The sequence below is a fragment of the Phyllosticta citriasiana genome, assembly GCF_038021145.1.
Source record: "Phyllosticta citriasiana strain CBS 120426 chromosome Unknown IWZ02scaffold_2, whole genome shotgun sequence".
NCBI classification, from domain to species: domain Eukaryota; kingdom Fungi; phylum Ascomycota; class Dothideomycetes; order Botryosphaeriales; family Phyllostictaceae; genus Phyllosticta; species Phyllosticta citriasiana.
In genome coordinates this window covers 557,434-573,443 of record NW_027117279.1, presented here as the reverse complement: position 1 = coordinate 573,443, position 16,010 = coordinate 557,434, and the positions used below count along the sequence as shown (strand labels likewise).

At 55.1% G+C, this 16,010-nt stretch overlaps 8 protein-coding genes across 8 annotated transcripts; 3 read left to right on the top strand and 5 right to left on the bottom strand.

The window, feature by feature from the left end:
- The first annotated feature begins 488 nt into the window (after positions 1-488).
- IWZ02DRAFT_124254 (uncharacterized protein) lies at positions 489-2,388 on the top strand. Its single transcript, XM_066761513.1, has 3 exons — positions 489-751; positions 824-965; positions 1,027-2,388. The coding sequence occupies exons 1-3, from the start codon at positions 677-679 to the stop codon at positions 2,151-2,153; spliced, it is 1,344 nt and encodes a 447-aa protein (XP_066625926.1). The 5' UTR covers positions 489-676; the 3' UTR covers positions 2,154-2,388.
- IWZ02DRAFT_124259 (putative DEAD/DEAH box helicase) lies at positions 2,386-5,276 on the bottom strand. The gene is made up of 3 exons (XM_066761514.1): positions 4,866-5,276; positions 2,831-4,761; positions 2,386-2,771 (listed from the first exon to the last, which is right to left on the bottom strand). The coding sequence occupies exons 1-3, from the start codon at positions 5,145-5,147 to the stop codon at positions 2,618-2,620; spliced, it is 2,367 nt and encodes a 788-aa protein (XP_066625925.1). The 5' UTR covers positions 5,148-5,276; the 3' UTR covers positions 2,386-2,617.
- An 18-nt stretch (positions 5,277-5,294) lies between these two features.
- IWZ02DRAFT_441505 (mitochondrial 54S ribosomal protein mL59) lies at positions 5,295-6,188 on the bottom strand. Its single transcript, XM_066766917.1, has 2 exons — positions 5,686-6,188; positions 5,295-5,630 (listed from the first exon to the last, which is right to left on the bottom strand). Exons 1-2 carry the CDS (start codon positions 6,145-6,147, stop codon positions 5,592-5,594), a joined length of 501 nt encoding a protein of 166 aa, XP_066625924.1. The 5' UTR covers positions 6,148-6,188; the 3' UTR covers positions 5,295-5,591.
- A 78-nt stretch (positions 6,189-6,266) lies between these two features.
- IWZ02DRAFT_124135 (proteasome subunit beta type-3) lies at positions 6,267-7,453 on the top strand. Its single transcript, XM_066761512.1, has 4 exons — positions 6,267-6,461; positions 6,512-6,530; positions 6,586-7,037; positions 7,098-7,453. The coding sequence occupies exons 1-4, from the start codon at positions 6,459-6,461 to the stop codon at positions 7,239-7,241; spliced, it is 618 nt and encodes a 205-aa protein (XP_066625923.1). The 5' UTR covers positions 6,267-6,458; the 3' UTR covers positions 7,242-7,453.
- Positions 7,454-7,664: 211 nt separating this feature from the next.
- IWZ02DRAFT_429794 (uncharacterized protein) lies at positions 7,665-9,082 on the bottom strand (the record flags this gene model as incomplete). The annotated part of the gene is made up of 2 exons (XM_066766010.1): positions 7,665-8,921; positions 8,972-9,082. The coding sequence occupies 2 exons, from the start codon at positions 9,080-9,082 to the stop codon at positions 7,665-7,667; spliced, it is 1,368 nt and encodes a 455-aa protein (XP_066625922.1).
- A 1,624-nt stretch (positions 9,083-10,706) lies between these two features.
- On the bottom strand, positions 10,707-11,919 carry IWZ02DRAFT_487247 (uncharacterized protein; the record flags this gene model as incomplete). Its single annotated transcript, XM_066769343.1, has 2 exons — positions 10,707-11,862; positions 11,915-11,919. 2 exons carry the CDS (start codon positions 11,917-11,919, stop codon positions 10,707-10,709), a joined length of 1,161 nt encoding a protein of 386 aa, XP_066625921.1.
- A 615-nt stretch (positions 11,920-12,534) lies between these two features.
- IWZ02DRAFT_124116 (rRNA-processing protein FCF1) lies at positions 12,535-13,477 on the top strand. The gene is made up of 3 exons (XM_066761511.1): positions 12,535-12,856; positions 12,909-13,119; positions 13,169-13,477. The coding sequence occupies exons 1-3, from the start codon at positions 12,641-12,643 to the stop codon at positions 13,324-13,326; spliced, it is 585 nt and encodes a 194-aa protein (XP_066625920.1). The 5' UTR covers positions 12,535-12,640; the 3' UTR covers positions 13,327-13,477.
- Positions 13,478-14,028: 551 nt separating this feature from the next.
- IWZ02DRAFT_511079 (eukaryotic translation initiation factor 3 subunit J) lies at positions 14,029-15,065 on the bottom strand (the record flags this gene model as incomplete). The annotated part of the gene is made up of 3 exons (XM_066770520.1): positions 14,029-14,819; positions 14,868-14,944; positions 15,047-15,065. 3 exons carry the CDS (start codon positions 15,063-15,065, stop codon positions 14,067-14,069), a joined length of 849 nt encoding a protein of 282 aa, XP_066625919.1. The 3' UTR covers positions 14,029-14,066.
- Between the last annotated feature and the right edge of the window lie 945 nt (positions 15,066-16,010).

The window sequence follows — 16,010 nt, the reverse complement described above, 5'->3', positions numbered from 1 at the left end:
CCTGGTGGAAGAGCGGGTAGGCACCAGGAGATGTAAGAAGTGGAAAAGAGGAGGAGCAGACTTGATCGATGGATTGATTGGGCTGGCGTTTCAGTGGCTCATCGGATTTGTGATTGGATCGATTGGTGGGCACTTGGATTGGATGTTCGCATGTATGCGCAAAGACAAAGGGTCTGCGTAGTCTGAAGGTTTATTGGCATCGCCTTCTCATTGTTGCTGCTTTTGAGCGGCTTGGAGTAACTGAATAATGTTTGGAAAGAGCAAGGCAGGCAATGGCTGGGCCTTGAATCACATATTGATCATCATGTCCATCTTCGCTTGGCCCGACTGTACCTCCGTTGAGCTTTGCTTCTTCGAAAAAGTAGAATGGCGTGGATCGATTGAGAGGTCCACCGCGGTCTTCTTCTTTTGCTATTAACGTCATACATTTATCATTATTATGAAGTATTTTCACTTGATTATCTTGATGCTGCAAGCAGCCACGTCTGGCGTGCTGTAGTGAAATTGGTTATCGATAAGCGATTTTGCGGAAAAGCCCACCGTGCCGGAAAGACCGACAACTCGGCGCCCGCAACGACCACACCAATCCATTCCTCTCCCTCTGCCTCGACCCGCGCCCCGGCGACCGTCCAAACCCTACCTCGACGCCAATTCTCATCGCTTTACCTTTCTCACGATGCCGGCGCCGACCAACACCCTCCTCATCGAGGGCTCATTTGAGGAGCTCGCTGACGAACTCGCACAATACCTTGTAAGACAACGAAATATCGACTTGGCACAACCCGCGCCGAATCTGCTCTCTGACGCGATGTCGCATTTGTAGGACGCCCTGAGGAAGTCGCAAGGCGAGGAAAACTCGGCGGTGCAGTCCGAAGTCGCTCAGCTGCTGGAGGAGAACAAGAAGGATGAGGTGCTGAAGAAGCTGGTCACGGCGGGTGCAGCCCTCAACTCTGCACCGGAAAAGGGTGAGCGCTTCAAGCCAGATTTTGGAGACGTTACAGAAGCTGACAAACAGCCTCAACCCAGAATTCGTTGCGGCATACAACCTTTTGATCCACCTCGTAAGGCAATCGCCCAGCAGCAACGTCTACCTCCCGCCCATCTGCAACAACCTGACCAAGCCCATCACTTCGTCCCCCGCCAACAGCTCCGGTCTTGCGCTTTCCGTCTTGACCACCATCTTCAACATTCTCCCCGCGGACAGCGAGAGCAGATATCATGTGTTTTTGGCCGCGCTCCGCGTGGTGCGGTCGTCTTCCTACTTCGAGTCCCTCAAGCAGCAGCTGAAGAACATCGACTCGTGGATCGCCCAGTGGGATGTGGAAGAGGAGGCGCAGCGCAAGCTGTTTTTGGCAATCTCCGAGGCGGCCCAGGACAATGGTGAGGATGAGCTTGCCTACCAGTACCTCATTCGCGCGCTGCGCACCATCGCCTCCGAGCAATCCAGCACGCAGGAAGCGCGCGATCTGTCCATCCGCGCACTCAAGACGGCCCTCATGCACCCGACGCACTTCGACTTCCAGGACCTGACGGCGCTCGACAGCATCCAAGCCCTGCGCAAGTCAGACCCCGTTCACTTTGAGCTGCTCGAAATCTTCACGTCGGAGCACCTCGAGGAGTTCAACGACTTCAAGGACGAGCACCCCGAGTTCATCACCAAGGAGTCGCTCGACGACGACGCCCTGAACCGCAAGATGCGCCTGTTGACGCTCGCCTCACTGGCCGCTACCAACCAGGCGCGCGCTCTCCCGTACGCGCACATTTCCAAGGCCCTCCAGATCCCCGCCGAGGAAGTCGAGATGTGGGTCATTGACGTGATCCGCGCCGGCCTCGTCGAGGGCAAGCTGTCCCAGCTCAACCAGACGTTCCTGATCCACCGCTCCACGTACCGCGTCTTCGGCGAGAACCAGTGGCGCGAGGTCGCCTCCCGCCTCGACATGTGGCGCAACAGCCTGACCGGTGTCCTCGGCGTCATCCGCCAGGAAAAGGAGAACTTCATCATCCAGAAGGAGCAGGAGCTGCGTGACGCCGAGGCCAAGGCTGCTGCGGCCGCTTCTGTGAGCTCTGGCGCCGCCGCTCAGGGTGGCAGGAGACAGGGCGGCGGCAGGCAGCAGCAGCAGCAGGCGCCTGTTGCTACTGAGCCGGAAGAGTAAGGGAACTCATGTAGGGTTTCACGAAACAGGCAAGAATTGTTTTCGGTTCATCGTCGCCGCGGGCATCTTCGGGTCTGGTTTTTATCTTTGGATGATTTTTCGGGACAAGCGGGACTGCAAATGGTTCCTTTTCCCGAAAAGTTTACTGGTGATGTCCACGTCGGATTGATTGTATGCAATCAGGAGGGATTTGGTTGACGATTGCATTCATAGCTATCAAGACTTTCGGCAAGGAAGGGCAAAAAGAAGAGCAGCGACGATAGAGCGCGAGTAGTCGAGCTGGCACCACGGTGCCACTGTTACAAATTTCGCTTTTGATTTTATGTGGATGGACATGAGGCCAGAGATGTGAAAAGTGGAATGCAATTATGCACACGAAGCACGCATGATTGCTGCCTGTGTCCAGCAATATCACATCTCATCGAGAAATTCGTTTACCTATTCCAACCCCTATTACCATCATTTTACTTCAACCCACCCCCCTTGCCACCAAAGCCGCCGCTGTCCTCGATCTTGGGCTGACCCTTCGTCCGCTTCTGCTGCGCCGCCTCGTGCTTGCGAAGCTCCTCGGGCACGCGCGAAATGGACGACTTGCTGAGCATCTGTTTGAGATCGTACCTGAGCGACTAGTCAGCATTCGAAGTATCAAGAAGAAGACGACGACAGGGGAAACATACAGGACATCGGTATCTTCGCTTCCCAGGAAGGTGATGGCAACACCGCTCTTGCCAGCACGACCGGTACGACCGATACGATGCGTGTAGCTCTCGATATTGGTAGCCATGTTGAAGTTGACGACGAGACTGACGTCGGGCACGTCGATACCGCGGCCGGCAAGGTCGGTGGCGACGAGGACGTCGACGGCGCCGGAGCGCAGGCTGGCGAGGGCCGCCTCGCGCTGCTCCTGCGTCTTGGAGCCGTGCAGCGTGACGGCCGAGAAGCCCATGTGCTTGATGTCGCGCGCCACGGCGTCGCAGTTGCGCTTGATGTTGACGAAGACGATGATGGGCGGCGTGAATTCCCCACTGTGCAGGATCTCTTGCAGCCGCTTCTTGCGCTTGTCTTCGCCCGACACGAATTCCACCCGCTGTTCGACCGTCTCGACAGCTTCGCCAGCGTTGCCGATGGTCACGATGGCTGGGCGGCGCAGGTATTTGCGCGCGATGCGTTCGACGGCCGGCGGCATGGTGGCCGTGTACATCATGGTTTGGCGGTAGCGGTCTTTTCCGCCGAGATGCTGTGACATGACCGCAGTGTTTTCGGCTTCGTCCGTGTCGGGCTTCTCGTTGCCCACAGGGAGGGCGTCGAGGATCTTGTTGACAGGTTCCTCGAAACCAAGATCAATCATGCGGTCAGCTTCATCCATGATGACGTAGCAGCATTGGCTGAGGACCAAGACACGCCGTTCGATACAGTCGACCAGACGACCAGGGGTGGCGATGATGATTTCGGCACCGTCCCGCATGTTGAAGGCTTGCTCTTCGATCGAATGACCACCGACGATGGAAACACAGGTGAATCCAAGAGGATGGGCAAACTTCTTGGCCTCGATTTCGATCTGCTGGGCCAATTCGCGAGTGGGTGCCAGAATGATGGCGTACGGACCGTCGTTCTTGGTAAATTCGTTCAACGGAGGAAGCTCTGAAATATAAACAAGGAGAGGAAGGAGGAAAGCTGCCGTTTTGCCGGAACCAGTGACAGCCACACCAATGAGGTCGCGGGACCCAAGGGCAATGGGAATAGCTGCGCGCTGGATGGGAGAGGGCTCGACGTAGCCCACGTCCCTGATGATGTCGAGCAGACGCTTTGGCAGGCCAGATTCCTCCCACGAGCGCATAGGATTGGGGATCGAGCCACCCTTGGTACTGATGTTGAAGTCTTCTTTAAAGATACGCCAATCCCTTTCGCGCATCTGGTCCAGTCTCTTCTCGCTCCAGTGCATCTCCAGAGCAGCACGGCCGTTCTCCTCTTTCCTTCTCCTCTCCATCTCGAGGATCTCAGCCGCACGCGCTGACCCTGCCTCCTTGTCTCGCTCCATCAGCGCTTGGGTGTAGCGTTTGGTTGCGCTGTCCACCACATCGTCCGAAAAGCCTCCCAAACGACCTCTGCCAAAGAAGCCTGCCTCTTGCCGTGATTGATACAGCGGGTTGTAATCGGCGCTGGTGTCTTCCTCGGCATTCCACTCAAAGTTAAACTTCTTTTCCGTCGTGCGCTTGCGCTTCTTCTTGGCCGAGAAGGTGGACAAGTTTTGCTCGGCACCCATATATCGTTGTCTAATCAAGGCGGCCTCTGCATCCTCGGGATTTTGCCTCTTGTCTCCGGACTTTTCCGCATTCTTCGAAGTTGTGGTAGGTTTTGGTGGCGGCGGAGGTTGCATGTCGTAGCCCTTGTTTGGAAGGTGATCCCTCATGGCTCTGGGGCCAGTCGGGATGGCGGGTTTCGCGTGGCCATTGACACCATTTGCCTTAGTGCCATTCTGGACGGGGCCATTCGTTGAGTTTTTGCTGAAGCCTTCGCGATCGGTCTCCCGACGCTTCTGCTCTTCAACTTCCCTCTGCCGTTTCTCGAGCGCTAGCTTCTCTCGTTGAGCTTTACTCAAGAATTTGGGCTGCGAACATAGTTGTCAGTCATATGAACAGCGGTGTGAAGTTGCACTATATATGCCTTGTAAACAATATAGAACGGGTCAAGCTTCGAGTGTGCTGCGCTTACCTTTGCGGCTGCCGCATCTGCCTCTCTTTTCTTTTTGAGAATTTCCTCGATGCTGAGCGGATCCTTCTTTGGCTTGGGCGCTCCCCATCCTTTCTTCTTCGGCAGTGCTGGTGCTAGCTCTGGCTCGAGAGATTCCGTCGGAGGCGGTGGCGGAGGAACATCGTCTGGCGGAGGAACAGCTGGCGGAGGCGGTGGTGCGATGTCTGCAGGGGGAGGCGGAGGAGGAACACTGTCCTCTGGCGGAGGTGGAGGGGGCACAGCGCCGTTTGAGTCCACATCCATCTCTGCTTGGTAAAGTTGTAGTCGCAGGAGATGGTGAAGGTACGGGTGGTGTAGAAGCTCAGCGGCGGTTGGTGACGGCTTGGCGCGATTGGTCAGTCCGCTCCGCGCTCCCACCTCAGGTCTGAACGAAAGATCATGGTCGCCCAGATTGTCTGAGAGAGCTTAAGATTGAGCCATAATGTTGGTATATCATGCTGAATAGAACTGAAAAGTTCACGAGAAATGAAATGGAGCCGATTCTGCCCTTGAATTTTACTGTAGTCTGCACAACCATCCGACTAACGCCAGAGTAGATCGCCCTTTGCCGTTTCCACTGAGTGCGATGCGTGGATTCTCTTGATATTGGTCGCTTCATCAACCAAGACAGACGAGCACAGCAAACGCCCAGCCATAGTACACGACTGCACCATCCCAAGACATTTTGCAAGTAGACCATCATATCCCTCATTTCGGCCACTTTGTCCAGCCCTTGCCATGACCACGCTGTTCCAGTCGTCAGCTTCATGCCCAATCGATATGGCAGTACCAAAAAGCATACCAGCTTCCATTCTTGAATCATAGCCGGCATGTTCATCATGGCCTCTCTTCTCTTGTCCAACTTGCTCTTGAGGTTGCGTTCCCATTTGTGACCCTTGGCCTTGTAGTCCATTCCTTCTTCGACACGAGCAGCCGCGGCTCTCCTGATTTCGGTCGGCTTTTTTCTCGAGTAAGGAAGCAGGTCTTCCACACCGTACTTGGCGGCCATTTTGCACAGCTCAGCCTGGCGACGAAGCGAGAAGACGGGGCCTTGCCAGCGCTTGGTGACGGCATTGAAGCGCGGCATGAAAGGATTATGGCGGTAAGGCAATTCGGTGTTCTGTAGTTCCTCGAGTTCCCGCAATTGGTCGGGTGGACGGATGGTGAGCCACTCCTTCGGAGGGGGATATCTTTGGAAGAATTTGAGTAGTCGCGGAGGGAGGGTCTTGGCTAGGTCGACATATTTCTGCGGCGCAGACGCCATGGCGGGCAAAGGGTGTGATGGTGTAGGGTGAAGGTGGTGGCATGAATATGGTAGATCTTGAAATGCACTTGATGCGCCGCGGCGCCGGCCTGGTCGAAGCGGGCCGTGCGCGGCCGACCCAGCTCCAGCTTACCCACCTCCATCTCGCCGCGTACTGACGAGCTGCCTGCTTGACCACATCACCAACGACAACATCCGATCCAGCATCTTCTTCTCCCATCACAACCCTTTCTCCCGCTCCTCTCGCGCTCCTCTGCCATCCACCTCAGCTTCTCGTCTTTCAAACTTTGCGTCACGCCAGCGACACAGCCATGGTAAGCTCCCCATACCGCCATGTCCTCAAGCTACAACTAACACTACACAGGCGTCTCCCTTTAGCATAAGTATGTCCCACGAGGAATAGTGACGCGCAGATTTCTAACGATCATTCCCCACCAGACGGCGGCGCCTGTGTCGCGATGGTAGGCAAAGACTGCGTGGCCATCGCCTGCGACCTCCGGCTGGGCATGCAAGCCCTGACGGTATCCAACGATTTCCCCAAGATCTTCAACTACGGCTCCGTGTACCTGGGCCTAACGGGTCTCGCCACCGACGTGTCGACCGTCTCCGACCTCTTCCGCTACAAAGTAAACATGTACCGCCTGCGCGAGGAGCGCCAAATCTCGCCGCAGACCATGGCCAACCTCGTCTCGTCGACCCTCTACGAGCGCCGCTTCGGCCCCTACTTTGTCAGCCCCGTCATCGCCGGCATCAACCACACCACCGGGAAGCCCTTCATCTGCGGGTTCGACAGCATTGGCTGCATTGATTTCGCCAAGGACTTTATCGTGAGCGGCACGGCGAGCGACCAGCTCTTTGGAACATGCGAGGGCTTGTGGGAGCCGGATCTGGTGAGTTGGATTAGCTCGGAGGAATTTGGCTCGAGATGGAGCTAACAGACCCGCTTTCAGGGCCCGGAGGATCTCTTCGAGACGGTTTCGCAGGCGCTTCTCAATGCCGTGGACAGAGATGCACTGTCTGGCTGGGGTGCACACGTGTACATCATCGAGAAGGACAAGGTGACCAAGAGGCTGTTGAAGGGCAGGCAAGATTAAATGCACATCGAGGCGGATCGCATTTGGGGGGCTATTGGGGGTTATCAAGTCGAAATTCCCCAAACAAGAGGTGTTACGGTTCATCCATAGCTTCAAGTGGAGCAAGTTCATAATGATCACCTTGAACTAGACAATTACCCGGGCATAGGAGAGAACAGGTACAGCATGATAGAGAAGCATGCTGACGAGCGGAGCGAGAATAACACCACTTTCATGACAAATGACCGCCGGATATTCAGCTTGCGGCCGCAAATATAGGTATCATTGGAAACAATGGAAACAGTCGCCATGCCCATCAAATCCCTCCAACGAAACCACAGTTGCTAACTGATCTTATTCCCAACCAAAACAATGAAGGCTTATGAATAATCCGACTGCTCAAGCTGCCGACCAAACGCCACTTCAATTCTCATACCAGCCCTCTCACATGGCCATGTGGTCGTCAAACCACCCCATGTCGCCCTCATACTCCCTCACAGCTTGAAATGCACCGTACTGGTTCTCCACTGCCGCCTTGTAGACCGGATCCGTGCTCTGCGTGTACAGTCCTTTGGCCGCGAGTCCCTCATCGTACTCACGCTTCGACAGCATTTCGTAACCAGAAAGCATGTAGGGCTCGGCGTTGGAGTGGGCGGCATGCTGCTGCTGCATCTGTGCAGATGTTGTCAAAGGAAACTGCTGATATTGCATCCCGTGATGCGGCATATTGGCGCTACCGCCGCCGCCGTTGTAGTTGTTCTGCACAGGGACGGGGAGTGGCGAGGCGATGCTGCGGGGCGATGACATGATCGAGGCAGACGTGCCGTCGTCGTCGGTCATGTCCATATCACCGGGGCCGGCTTGCCATTGGTGGTGGGGTTGCTGCTGCTGTTGGTATTGGTATTGGTATTGTGGCGTCTCATGACCAAACACCAAACTCTGATTCTGCTGCCCCTGATTCTGCCCATGTTGCGAGCTCCCGCCTTGCTGCTCCCACAGCTCTTGAAAGCTCGACTGCTGCTGCTGTCGCTGCGCAGCAAATGGACGCGGCAGCATTTGACCCAACGCTCTACCGACGCGCCTCTCCTCGATCATCCGGTCGTACCGTTCGCGCGCCAGCAACTCCTCTTGCTCCAGGCTCGTCGCATTGGTCCAGACGTCGTCATCGGCGGCAGCGGGCAAGGTGATGCGCCATAGCTCGAGCAGGCGCAGTTGCTGATCCGGCGAAGCGGCGCGGAAGAGACTTACTTGACCCGGCGAAAGAGCTGATGGATCAATGCTGTGGCGCTGGAAGATTTTGCTGTCATCGGCAGAGTAGTTGTTGGAGGTAGTTGTTGCAGATGGAGAAATGGGGGCCGTGGTGGTGGGAGTTGGTTCTGAGGAAGCGCGCGGAACGTGGGACGTGTGGGTATAATGCGTAGAGGCGTAAAAGATGGGTTGGGGGCAAACAATGGTTTGAGTAGCTTCTTGCTCGGGGTACTCTTGCTGCTGCTGCGGTTTCCCCTGTTCCGATTGGGGCTGTGATGGTGGTTCAACTGCCGCAGAGGCCTGAGGAGCAGGAGAATTGTTGGAAATGTTCAGCCTCTGGTCGAAGAGCGCGGCAAGATCTTCTTGCTGCATGATGCTTTTCTGTCTTGATTTTTTCTCCCTGTATCCTGGATTCGACGGTACGCTCCCTAGGCCTGTGGAGATGTATTCGCACTAATTTGAAGGTGTTAGTTGCTGCAAAGATGCCAGAACCTCAGGCTTACGTGGTTGCAGGCGTGGTTTTGAGAAAAGACAGAAGCGGAGAAGGGGACAAAAGTAGTAGATTGACAGGAATAGCAAAAGTGGGCGACTGATAGAGAATGTTCTTGGACCATGTGGTGGACGCCACTGGTGGTGGTAGTGCAAGCGGACTGGAAGACTAAAGCAGCAGTGGCTGTGCCTCTAGATTGAGCAACGCCGCGCGGTCAAAGTCAGTCAGGTCAGGAGGCAAATGAAGGAATGGCAAGACGTGAATTTGACAGGTTGGTTGGGACCAGATGGCTTTACAGGTGAGTGTTGTTTATTTTATTGCTTGCTTGTTCCCTGTGACTGCGGCCGGGTGGTTCTGGACCTCGAACTTCCTTTCTTCGAGGGCAAGCCACGCGAGGCCGGTGGAGGAGAAGCGCGGCTTTGTTTGCCTTTTGGGTTGACGGTGGGCGGCATCTAATTAAAAACTTTGGTGTCGTGGGAGAAGAGGGGAGTGCAGGAGTGATGTAGGTCCTCTGCTGGTGGGAATCCAGGCAAGATATGCGTCATGCGGGCGGTCGGAATCGTGGTGGGGGGCCAGGGAGACTTGATACGCGCCTGCCTCCAATCACATGGCGCTCCGCCACGTGTGCTAATGAGAGAGACGCCCATTCCCGCGTCGCCTTGAATCAGAACCGATTCACCTTCGTCTTCTCATCTCACCTCCAACACCTTGTCATGTCTTTTCCAGAGCATTACATGCTTCGATCAGTCATTCAACTTCTCGAGTACTCCTCGGTCTAAGGCCGCGACCACTGTTACTTTGACAGCCGCAAACTCTGGATTTGCCCTCGTTGTTTGCAACTCTGCCCATCAGGTTACCACCTGCATATTTCGACGCCCAAATGTGGAGCCACCACTACCCAACTCTCCACCAGCAAAGTCGATCACAGGAAGAATAAACAAGGTGAGGAAGTAGAGCAATGGTCAATCTCTCACCGCCAGGCACGAGGGAAGAAAAGGAAAATATTTCGAGATTAAAGAAATTGGCTGAAGGCCACAACGGCTTGGAATGTGAAATAAATTTCCAATTTGCCCTCGAAATTAGAAGCAAAATCATGCTATTGCCTGCAGCCATAACCGCTCATTCAGTCATCGCTCTTGGTCCCAATCATGGTAGTGTACTAGAGAGGGCGCTATATACAACTGTGATGACAGCTTAAGGATTCTCCAGAGGAGGTCTCACAGCAAGGGAAAGCGAATCATTAAAAAAGTCAAGAGGCCTTTAGCATCTTGAAGGAATGGGAGAAAATTTGGTTGGTGTCGTGCGTACCATCGCCATTTTCGAAATGTTACACCACATCGCCAGTCGTCGAGTGAAGCAGTGCCTCAAGAGAGCCGAAGAAAGATGGAGGGAAGCGCAGATTGAAAAAGATACAGTCAGTCGCGGCAACAAAACAAAATGTCATGATGAGGGAAATCTAAAATGCGAGGAAACGGTAAACGACCATCCCGCCAGATCATTGGAATGCAGCGAATTTCGTCAAAGAAGGATGGAATGAGCACAGTAAACACGGAAAAACTCACGTCCCGTAAAACCAGACGTATCCCGACGACGGAATGATGCGAGTAGACATCGACCGAGGAACTGGACCGTATCCTTTGGTGCAGTCGAACAAAATACGACCGATAACGTGGTGACTGCTTGCTTGCTGAGCCACGAGGGCCGCGTAAAAGGTACATGGACATGGAGCTCACAGCAAGGCTCAAGGCTTACCGCCGGCTGGAACTCGACCTGTGTCGGCTATGTCTGCGTGCGCTCTGCCTGTAAGGACTTCCGCTCGCAGTAGTCCCAGTCCCACCGCCACCAGGGCGCACACCAGGGGAGCCCTCGAACAGGTCTTCGAGGTATGCGCTGGGTGTCCGACCTTGGCGGGGGGCTGCAAGGTTGAGTGAGCTCGACGACAAGCCAAGGCCGGCAGTGCCATGTATGCTGCTGCGGTCCATGGCGTGACTACCATGGAAAGGTTGGCCATAGAGGTAAGGACTGCCGCCGAGCGGGGAGCGCGGCTCTTGAGGCGGCCCATCGCGGGACGTAGGAGGCAGGCCGGGTGATTCTGGTGGAGAGGGAGTGAAATAGTGAGAAGGGACGCGGGGAGTGCCTAGTGCGGAATGGGTGCGCGGCGCGCTGCTGTCTCGATGTCCTGAATTGTAGTAGCCTGAGGGTAGGTAGGCTGAACTGCGGTTTGCGCCATGCGTGCGAGTTGGCCCATCAGCTGTTGGGGAGAAGAACAAGGATGCCTCGGATGGAACCATGCGCGTCTTTTCCAGTGCGCTGGCCTTGTTGGACTTCATATCCCCGAGGTTGAGCGCACTGCCTCCGCTAACCGGATTGTAAGAGGTTCCATTGCCTTTGCTGTTGTAGAGTGTGCTTGTAGGTCCGCGCATAGTCTTGCTGTCTGTGACGCTGTGTGCGACGGCCGCCTTCTTGACACTTCGGTGAAGAGACCAAGCCAGCATTCCACGCCAGGCCAGAATTGTGGCAGCAAAGAGCCCCAGTATTGCGCCGACTGCGATGAATACAGTGCCCTCTGGATAATCCGACTTTTGCATGAATGGAGCATTTGCCAGATTAGGAACAGTGATGGTTGGGATGCTAGCGCCGGCAAGAGTTGGCAGGTCGGAGGGCCTGTACGACGAGGTCGCAGTATCGGTCGATTTGGAGTCTGTTTTTGAGGTGGCAGTCGTGGTCGCACTGCTTTCTTCAGACGTCGTGGTACCAGTTGCGGTTGTCGCAGCCGTTGTCGTCTCCGCTGTTTTGGTTCCTCCAGTTGTGGTTGCGCCGGTAGCCGTCCCAGACGAGGTTGGGCCCTGAGCGAAGGCAAAAGCAACCAATGTCAGCAGGAGGAGCAGGAGGTGGAGAAAAGCCCTGTGACACGTTAATATGCCGGAAGAGTGCAGCGACATATTCTGCAACGAACCGCATGTTGGGCGACTTGGCAGCCCGAGGGCGTCGATGGAAAGCGTCGCTGGTAGAGCGAGGAAGAGTAGAGGTGATGAAGCTGTCGCAGAGGGGAAGATGGACGTCGGGTCAGATGGCGGGACTGGAATGAGACCAAGCCCAAACGAACGACAGGCGACGTGGTACGACGAACTCAGCCGGCGAGGAGGGGAAGGCGATGCAATGCGCGGCGGGAGTTGTTTGTATTTGGCCGGGATATTCACAGTCGGAGCGGCTCCCAGGCTAGCGCGAGGCCCAACGCGACCAGCGTCCTTGATTCTTCGCCGCTTGAAGATTATCGCAACTGGAGGGTGTTCGGTAAGGGTAGGAGTATGCAGGGCAGACGCACGAGCAGGCTGGAGTGACGGGCGGATGCAGGTAACCTCAGTGAGTGGGACAACCAAGACGTGGAGCGCAGACTGACCTGACGATGTTTCTCCAGGTCCTGTCGACTGGCTCTGATCAGCAAGGGGGGCGCCGCTCCGCAACCTAAGAATAGCGGCTGGGCGCAAAGTGAACCGAGCACTCTCTCCAGCCGCCGCTGCCCAGCCGCCCAGGCGACTGCATGTCGGGCCCTTCTCGTCCTATAATCGGCGATGAGCTAGATTAGATCACATCAGATCAGATTAGATACGACGACACCCGGACGCAACCAGAAAGTCGTCGGCTTCACACAGTACTTGCACTCCAGCTCCACCTCGACGCCATGGGTATCCAGAAGCGCACCCGCAAGTTCGCCCAGACGAAGCGCATCATTGGCCAGCGCGATGCTCGCCTCAAGAAGAACCAGGTCGCCGCAGACGCCGCCGACGCCAAAAAGAAGAGAGACGACGTTGTGCGCGAGGTCCCTCAAGTCTCGTCCTCTCTGTTCTTCCAATACAACACGGCTCTAGTGCCTCCTTACAATGTTCTTGTCGACACTGTAAGAATTTTTCCAAATGCTACCCACCAACACGCAAACTAATCACCAGCAGAACTTTCTTTCCCACACCGTCCAACGCAAGCTCGAGCTCCTCCCCGCCATGATGGACTGTCTCTACGCAAAGTGCACGCCAATCATCACCTCCTGCGTCATGGCCGAGCTGGAAAAGCTGGGCACCAAGTACCGCATAGCACTCAGGATAGCCCGTGACGAGCGCTGGGAAAGGCTGGAATGCGACCACAAGGGAGTCTATGCAGACGATTGTAAGTGCTCATGGTTCACGTGTTGCGCTTGCCTACTGACTTGTCCCAGGCATCGTCGATCGAGTGCAGAAACACAAGGTCTACATTGTGGCGACCAACGACCGCGACCTCAAGCGCCGCATTCGCAAGATCCCCGGCGTGCCCATCATGTCGGTGGCACGCGGGAAGTACGTAATTGAGAGACTGCCCGACGCTCCTGAAAAATGAAGGCGCATATCTGGCAGTCTCCGACTGCTCTCCCGACCCCGGCTATATCCAGTTCTGTCAGCGGGAAGCGCAAAATCTGCATTTACAAGGCGTTGGTTGCACATTGGGTCGTCAAAAAGTATGGCGGCAGGCGCTCAGGAGTTAAAACATTGATCTTGTCCACACGACACCAAGGGTCAAAACCAGCGGATATAGGCAATGAGTCTGCTCACATGATACCCAATCAGGGCAAGGCAACAGCACGACATGAAGACAAGGTCGCGTACAGGAACGGCCAGCTAAGCAGGTTGCGATTTAGGGAATGCATCACAAGCGCCGCGCTTTTCATGTAGCGAGCTTTCGATTCAACACAGTGACTTGGAAGTGGAATGTGCACCCGTATCCTAGATTAAGACGCCATGTGAAATGCAAAAACTCTGTCCATCGCGACACCTCGCCACAAGAACGGCCGTTGGAGTTGTTTATTCCCTGTCACCGTACTCCGGGCCATGGAACAGCCTTTCCCCCATGAGTGGTTGGCGCATTGTCCGTGGAAGACATCTTGGTAGATTGCAACTCGCAAGGAGTCAGCCATGAGGCTTGCGTTTGGTTCATTTGGCGCCTTTCTGTGGGTCGCAGCGGCGCGCTTCAGCCGTTTTTGGGAAGATAGAAGAAGTGACATCTATTGTGAGGCACTTCACATGAAATCGTCGCTGTGGCTGATCAGCAAAATTTAAGATTTTGGGTAAAGCTCTAAAGACTTACTCGCCAAAGTCGTCATCATAGGCAGCCGTGTCCGGCTTGTAGGCAACGTCGCGAGACGCATTCAGATTGACCTTGGTCTTGGCAGCCTTGCTCTTCTTGCCGCCCTTATCAGCCGCCTTCTCCTCCTTGAGCTTCTCGTTCGACAGAGTAGTCATTCCGCTAGCAATCTTCTTGATCTGGTCGCTCGGGAGTTCCTTGGAGATTTGCTTGCAGAACTCTTGCAGGAAAATAGCGTACTGAGGCTTCTTGGAGTTTCCAACAAGCAGAGGCACCAGAGTCTCGCGCAGCTTATGAAAGTCGTCCTTGGTGGTGGGGTTGAAAATGGACAGGGAGGAAAGTTCGACAGTCTTGGTCGGATCGGTCTTGTCGGTGAGGGTGATGGCCTTGTTCGTGGCGCGCTTCTTGCCCATGGCAACATCGCCGAAGAGATCATCTTCAGCTTGCTTGGGGGCCCGCCTGTCGCCAACGTCCATTTCGCCAAAGAGATCTTCAGCAGCCGCAAGGTCGGCGTCCATTTCATTCTTGCGAGCCTTCATGCGGCGAGTGGCCTCATCTTCCTCGCTCTCGTAGGCATCTTCGGCCTCTTGCTTCTTTCTCCTATTTTCTGCGATGCGATCCTCAATTCTCTTAGACTTGCTCTTGTGGTTGGCTTTGGCTTCAGCCTCTGCCTTGGCCTTGGCCTCTTCGGCGTTTTTGGCCTTCTCGCGTTCGGCTTCAGAGTCCTCCTCGGCGTCCCAGGAGTCTAGAACCTATGGCGAGGTCAGTCCGAGTATCGGAGGTGGGATGCGCAAGCGTACGTCGTCGTCCTCCTCATCGTCCCACTTGTTGCGACGCGCAACGGGTGCGACGGGGGTGTCTTCTTCGCTTTCATCGTCTGTTGCAAGAATCGCGGTCAGCCAGAGCCATGACAGTGCCAAAAATCAGGGTTCGCTGCGGAGCGGACAAGAAATTAGGACAGGCGGAATATGTGACGTACCCCACTTGCTTGGAGGCATCTTGTCGTTTTTGACGCGGTGAGATTAACTCGAATCCAGACAAGAAGCGAAAGTCGAGGGGCAGCGACCGAGGTTGAGGGAGAGTGCGGAGTTCCGAGCGAAAGGACAAAAGACTGGAGTGGATGCGGAATTTGGACGATGAGTTTCTCAAAGAGGCGGCGCCTTGTCAGAGTTCTGACCGGGAGTTACCCTCGCTAAACTTCGGGCATCCTCAGCCATGACTGCATGGATTCACATGCCCAACCCAACAGCCTCAGCCTTAAACAAAGCCAAGTTGATTTTTTTGACGCTATTCTGTAATTCGTTGTACTGACAATGCCACTAGCAGTTTCTGTCATCCTTCTGCGCCATTGAAGTCAAGCACCATGGCCGCGTTGTCCGGGAGCTGCTGCCTCGCGGGTCCTATCTCGCACCAATTCAACTTGCCCATAGCCACATGTCTTTCCATCGTTGTATATTGACCGGATCGTGACAGGCAAGGGCTTTTGTTCGCGGGTCCACGGTGTAATCAATGAGAGTAGCGGAAGCGGTATGTCTGCAGGTATGCAAAATTGAATTCAAAGAGGAGGCTGGCCATTTCGTAATGGAAGACCAGCAGGAATCATTTGCGCATGTCTTCGATTAAGCTTCTTTCGAGAATTCCGTCAAGAAGGGAATGTCTATTGACCCGGATATTTTTCCACCTGACGGTTGGACCTGCCCCGTTGAAAGCACTGTTCCCTGGCTGCTAGACAATGGTCGAACCAGCCGAGAACGAGATACCTGGCCGGATTACCGCTCAAACGCGGGTCGTGCAAACTAAGAGTATGTCATAGTAGGAAGATTGAAATTTGTGCAGATGTGTAAGAGAGAGGTTCTTCGCCTTTGGCATGCTAAAATTGTGGCGCCACGGCACGAGCTCCAGCAGCGTCCAGCTTCCCCGATGACGTTGCAACGCCTTAACAA